General features: G+C 43.4%; 1 protein-coding gene across 3 annotated transcripts in view; it reads right to left on the bottom strand.

Annotated features, from left to right (window-relative positions):
* Nucleotides 1–6,173, bottom strand: part of klf5l (Kruppel-like factor 5 like) — a 9,604-nt gene extending 3,431 nt beyond the window's left edge. Inside the window, exons 1-5 of one of the 3 annotated variants that reach the window (XM_047806019.1) lie at nucleotides 5,898–6,173; nucleotides 5,639–5,779; nucleotides 3,574–3,693; nucleotides 1,931–2,711; nucleotides 1,695–1,754 (exon numbers count right to left, since the gene is read on the bottom strand). In XM_047806019.1, the coding sequence (XP_047661975.1) occupies nucleotides 1,695–1,754; nucleotides 1,931–2,711; nucleotides 3,574–3,693; nucleotides 5,639–5,773 (1,096 nt within the window). In that variant the 5' untranslated portion in view covers nucleotides 5,774–5,779; nucleotides 5,898–6,173. Of the gene's footprint in view, nucleotides 1–1,694; nucleotides 1,755–1,930; nucleotides 2,712–3,559; nucleotides 3,694–5,638 lie in introns of those variants that run through there. The other 2 variants (XM_047806020.1, XM_047806021.1) reach the window with 2 other exon arrangements.
* Between the last annotated feature and the right edge of the window lie 305 nt (nucleotides 6,174–6,478).

Here is a 6,478-nt window from a genome sequence, read left to right as displayed (position 1 = left end):
CACATTCCAGTGAAATGTGGTGGAGTCGCTGGAGATATTCTGAGACAGAAAACCTTCTGACGGTGACGGGCGACGTGTCGCACGTGTTACGTTATCGAAGTACGATTCTGTTAGCAGTCCGGCGCGAGACGTCATCTAGACATCTATTATCGGTACTTCGCTAGGGATCGACGATAGGGTTAATCCTCAGCAGGGAATGAAATATGTCTCGACCTTCATCTTGACAGAGTGAATGAAGAGAAGGTCCACATACAGCCGTGTAGGTTGTAAAGAGTATATTAAGTGCCATTCTTTTGCACATACTAGATCTCTTCTAAACACTAACTAAAAAAAAAAATCACTAAGCGCTTGCACAGGATCACAAAATGCTCTTGATTATACTCAACCATTCATTCATTCATTCATTCATTATCTACCGCTTTATCCGAACTTCTCGGGTCACGGGGAGCCTGTGCCTATCTCAGGCGTCATCGGGCATCGAGGCAGGATACACCCTGGACAGAGTGCCAACCCATCACAGGGCACACACACACTCTCATTCACACACACACTACAGACAATTTTCCAGAGATGCCAATCAACCTACCATGCATGTCTTTGGACCGGGGGAGGAAACCGGAGTACCCGGAGGAAACCCCCGAGGCACGGGGAGAACATGCAAACTCCACACACACAAGGCAGAGGTGGGAATCGAACCCCCGACCCTGGAGGTGTGATGCGAACGTGCTAACCACTAAGCCACCGTGCCCCATGGATTTTACCAATTTAACCCAAAAACCTTTTTTTTTTTTACCCATCTAGAGAAATGTTCCAAAAAAAAAAAAAAAAATCCACTCAAATATTTCAAACCCTTGTCCGCTCTCTGAGATGCTCCGAGCGCTTGTTCGTTAAACTTAATGGATAATAAATCTGCATCTAAAAATATATATATATATAAAATAAAAAAAACGACAAACCGGTTCTTATCTTTAGACCTAAAATGAACAGAGAACATCCTGAACCTAGCATGTGATGATCTTAGCCTCTGGTTTCTGTCATCATGCATAACAAAGCAACAATGCCTGGGGTTAAAAGGGAATCCCTTCGTACAGGTTAGCTTTCAGACGGACAGAAGGGGCGAGGGATTATTTCTAGACAATAACACGAGAGGTGCGTCCATAATCTTACGCGTCGCTAGACGGTAGTTGTGGCTTACTGTTGTGTACTATGCTGGTGACGTGTGTGTGTGTGTGTGTGTGTGTGTGTGTGTGTTTGGGTTCACAGCGTCAGTCTAAGTCTGAGAAGCGGAGGGTCTGTTAGGTTTTATCTTATGTACGGTGAAACTACAATGTTCGTTCGCTCCTCCCTCTTTAAGGCAGGCGCAGAAAAGAAAGCAGGAGGAACAGGTTTTTCCTCCGCTACTTGACGATTTCCCCCTTGGGCAAGCGTGCAGGGCTTGTACGGGCATGCAGACACAATGTGCATAAAAGTGAGAAATGAGAGGCAATTCATCTCTCCCTCTGCCTCTGTTTTCTCGTTCTTACCCCAGGCCATCTTCCCTGTTGATCCATCTGAGGGCTTTGTGTTGGTGGTACATTGCATGTGGTCAGGCAGTTACAACCGTCTCAGATGCAGCTTTTCAGGTTTGTGTGCGTGTGTGTGTGTGTGTGTGTGTGTGTGTGTGTGCGTGCGTGTGCGTGTTTTCAGCTTCTTACCCGTATGTGTCCTTTGGTGTGCTTTCAAGTGGGAGCTTTTTGTGTAAACCTTGGTGCATCCTGCCAAGAGGACAACAAAAAGAACAGGAGAATTAAAATGTGCAAAGCTATTAAACCACACCTTGGGGTTTTTTTTTTTGGACAAAAAGTGACCTAGTTACAACAGTAAGTTCGGCGAGGACTGATTTGATATCGTCTTAGCCGAAAGACGCCGTAATTACGTGTTCAGAGCTAACCTGGGAAGTCGCAGTGGTGAATTCTTCTCTTCTCCAGTTCGGGGTTATTCCTTCGGTTGTACCTGGGGCCGGTGAGGACGCCTTGTCCCTGAGTCATCAGCACAGAGTGAGGGGTCATCTGTGCCACCTTTAATCCCATTTGGGTCTGATAAGGAGGAGGAGGAGGAGGAACCATGTTAATCAGCTCGGCTTGATTCTCTGGGCTTCCCGGCTGCGAGTTCGGGGGCGAAGGCGGCAGGCTGTCAGGTTGCGCTTGCTGGTAGAAGTGTTCAGGTATCACAAAGTCACCTGATGGTGTTGTCAAGGCCACGGCGTTCAGGTTGAGCATGGTCCTGCCTGCTCCGTTCACCTGCTGGCTATTGGAGAAAGTCATGGAAGCGAGGTTGCTGCTGCTGATGGCCATCTGGTAGACCTGTGGCTGCTGCGGGCCGATGTGGAGCTCGTCGGCGGCGGTCATGTTGGGTTTAACGAACAGGTTGTCGACTGTCTGTGGCACACTGAAAACCGACGTGAAGTTAGGGAGCGTCTGGATGTTGCAGGACGTCTCTACGCCAGGCTCCGTTTTGATCTGAGACACGGGTTTGGTCGGGCGGTACAACCCCGTGCGGAGATGGGTGGTGTTGGGTAGGATGAGGTTGATGTTGAGGCTGTATGGAGCGGGCTTTTCATCCGCAAAGTACTCGTCCACTACGGAGGCGCTTTCCCGACGGTACTTTTTGTCTGTAAGGGTTTGGGACGGTGGCCCTTGTTGGAGCAAATATTTATCCATCTCCATTGGGTTCTGAAAATAATACAACAAACAGTGAGGAAGCGGAAGAGGTGATCGAATCAGCACGCTTTATCACCATCATTACTGCACCGCATCTGAGTCTTTCATTTTACTCTGTTTGGTACTTAATAATAATAATTAAATAATTAAAGCTCCAGAGAAAAATTCAGCTTTGTGAAACGGTTATTTGTGATTTTAAAGCATCGATGATGTACGCTAAGACTTAATAGCGACCTCATATGTGTGGGAATCCCAGAGAATGGAACAAAAAGCAAAACCAAAACAAATGACATATGATAAGAAACCTGGGTAAAAAAAAAGAAAGGAAAGGAACAAAACAGGACGCCTTGAGCGCCGTAGAAGCGCGATCGCAATTAAACTGTCCTCGAGAGGTGTGACACAGACAACCAATAAGGATAGAAAGTCATTGTTCTACAGTAGGATTGCTTAATCCTTAAAACCCTAGCTGTTACTACACACACGGTATATCACAAAACATTTTGGTTAACAAAATATGCAGGAAAAGGAATAAAACGACTGCAAATGTAAACGATTCTCACAAAGATCTGCTCATTTGTTTAAAAAGCGCTCCCATTACTTTCGATTCCATTCTGGACCGCCAGCAGTCACCAGAAGACTAGAAGACCAGAAGTTTTGATCCGTGTGTATAGCTATTTGTCATGCTGCCTAAGTCAACAATGTCATATTGTTGACTCTTCCTTAGCAACCAACAAATATTAACTACATACAGAAAACCTCGTACTCTTGAAAAACTTGTACTATAAGCTGTAAGTCATGAGCAGAAAATAGCTTCGGACGTTAAGACTCGGAAGCACGGAGCGCTGTGTTTGTGTATGTACCCGAGTCGACGTACAATTGGCACCGGACGGTGACTTTGGCCGGTCCCGGGATCAGTCCAAAGTGGCCACTCCAAGCGCGATGCCTTTATTTCAGTAGAAGATCGAACCACACACCTGAACCCTGGGCCAAGATCCTACAGGTTAATGATTGGAGAAGATTTATGACCGCGCAGTTCTATAAAGCGCTGGCTGATAACGAATGAAAGATGAAGAGCATGAGAAAAAGAGATAGAGAACTATACAGAGACGATAGTTGAACTTTTGTGCAGTAAGTATATGTGAAGTATATGAGGATCTGAGCGTCAAACGTATAATTCAACTGAAGTATAATTCAAGTCAAGTAAAACAACCCCGGGTCTCTTTCTTAATTATTTTCGAACGCCATCGTGCTTTGACGTTCACATCTTAAGCTCAGAGCTTAAAGATCTCTTTTACCTAATTACAAAACAAATGATCTGATCTCGGGCCCTAATGGCCCTTTATGGCCAAAAGGAATGTCGAAAGATGATGATTTATCTGCAGTTGCCCATAAAAGGGCAGCGATAGGCTTCTTGTCTGTTAAACAACGATGCCAGAGAAGGAAAACAGAACCTTTGAAACCAAAAGGATGTTTTATTGCTTTGGAGACGACTGATAACAGTTGTTTTGTCTTTTCCCGGTAAACTTACATCGAATGGAGCCGTTATGGCTGATCTTTAGGACTTAACACTGATACGACCGCATCGGCCACCGACTCGGACGGAGGATGGACTTACTACAGGAAATGTGACCGAGATACATTACAAGTACATAAGTACGTGATTCATAAGTGAAATCTATGAACAGAAAGATGACAAGGCAGAATTTGGTGACCGTTTAATCCATTAACTCTATATTCTCTACTTTCTACGTTGGTTTAGCAGGATTTGTTTTAAAGTCTATAAGCTATATGACAATATAATAACAGAAACAACGTCAGAATCAGAGTTAAGGACGGAAAGAAAGATAGAAAGTCAGTCGCTTCTCACAGTGGACACAAATCTGCCAAAACAAACCAAATAACCTCCAAAAATCACAAGCTTGAGAAGCAACATATTAAACGACGGAACGAAGAGCCGACAACGAACGTGTCCTTAAAAAAAAATCATCAATCCTTTCAAGCAGAATCTCCTGTATACTCAAATCCTCTCTTAAAAAAAAACACCTCAAGGATTGTATGTAAAAGCTTTCACCACATACTGTTATGTCCTGATGTCACCATCTTCGGCACACAAACCCAAAATACAATTTACTCCGTAATCGGTGTGCAGTGTGTAATTTAAGGTTATCACCACAATGAGAAGCTCTTCGGGTCATTATTCTGCCGTAAGCACCGGGCAATATAGTGGCCGTCGGTATACGAGAGTAGTGTAAACGTATACGTTACATATGAAATTAATAATCAAATAAATACAGAATGAAATAAATGCATAATGAAATAAATGCAGGTAAACACAGAATTTGCTATTTTCTTTTGTTTGTTTATTTTTTTTGTTTCTGGCCTACACCAGTTACACTGTCATTATTAGTATTAGTACTAGTACTAGTAGTAGTACTAGTATTAGTAGTAGTAGAAGTAGTAGTAATAGTAGTATTAGTATTAGTAGTAATAATAGTAGTATTAGTAATAGTAATATTATTATTATTATTAGCAGTAGTAGTAGTAGTAATAGTATTATTAGTAGTAGTATTAGTAGTAATAGTATTAGTAATATTATTATTATTATTATTATTAGTAGTAGTAGTAGTAGTAGTAGTAGTATATTAGTATTAGTAGTAGTAGTAGTTAACCAGTAGCAATTGAAATACTTGGTAAAAACTGGTCGAAAAGCTCTGTGTGTATTTCAGCTTGCTGTATGTACTGTTTTTAAACTTCATCACACTTAATAAACTACAAATCAAATCCCTACACACTATTAAAACTAAAACCTATAAAGATTAAACAGCAAAACCTTCTGGCTCTCTAGAGCACCTTATTGTGTCCAAACAGCAGAAAGCTTTGCTGGTGAAGGTGTTCATTTGTAAAGCAGGGTTGCCAGGTCCTGTCCCTGTGATCCTCACCGTGGGTTTGACGTCCTCAAACACGGACGAATCCTCCGTTCCGTCTCCGCTCGACATCCGCACAGGCTTCAGTTGCGTAAAAACCACCCTGTCCTCCGAGCTCGGGCCGCTCACGGCCAGTCCTGTGCTTGCCATCCTGCTCTAAAATGTTTTAAAAAGCTTTGTTTTAAACCTTCTAAATCACTACAAGCGAGAAAAAAATACATACATACACACACACATACACACACACACACACACACAGCGCCTTTTTTTGTACCGAGTCCAGGTGTGCGTCTTATCCCGAACCCACCTTCTGTCAATCAGGTAGCCTTTTACCTGTTGTGAAGTAGCCGAATAGAAAGTGAGCCTCACGGCGCGGCGGCCAATCAGAGCACAGAAGGGAAGGACTTCTTATCCAATCCCAGACGTGGAGGTGGAACTCACCTGTGCAGTGAGATCCCAGAGGTTTTTGCTTTACCTCAGGATTTGCGCCATTTTAAGAGGCAGTCTGACGAATAAGTAAATCATCACCTTGTCAAGTAATTCGTCAAGTAATTAAAAAATAAAATAAAATAAATAACACACTAAAACACCAAACAGTGCAAAGCTGTTAATCTGATCATATAATAAGTCACACGCAGAAAGCAGCACGACATGCTCGGTCTGCACACGACACGATTCCTCTCAGGCTGATCGAGGCCTTTTTATGGCTCCGTCGTTCACGTCTGCGCTCCAGTGAGGACAGGCGAACCGACACGCGGCTAAAGCCGGCTAAAGCGAGCGAACGTGTGCTTATTACAGGCTTTGTGAAGCCCAACATTAAAGTAAACCCGACATAACGTCATTTAGGTTCTCGGA

The sequence above is a fragment of the Tachysurus fulvidraco genome, chromosome 21 (genome assembly GCF_022655615.1).
Source record: "Tachysurus fulvidraco isolate hzauxx_2018 chromosome 21, HZAU_PFXX_2.0, whole genome shotgun sequence".
NCBI classification, from domain to species: domain Eukaryota; kingdom Metazoa; phylum Chordata; class Actinopteri; order Siluriformes; family Bagridae; genus Tachysurus; species Tachysurus fulvidraco.
Note: the sequence above shows the minus strand (reverse complement) of the source record. Positions and strands in the feature narration are given on the sequence as shown.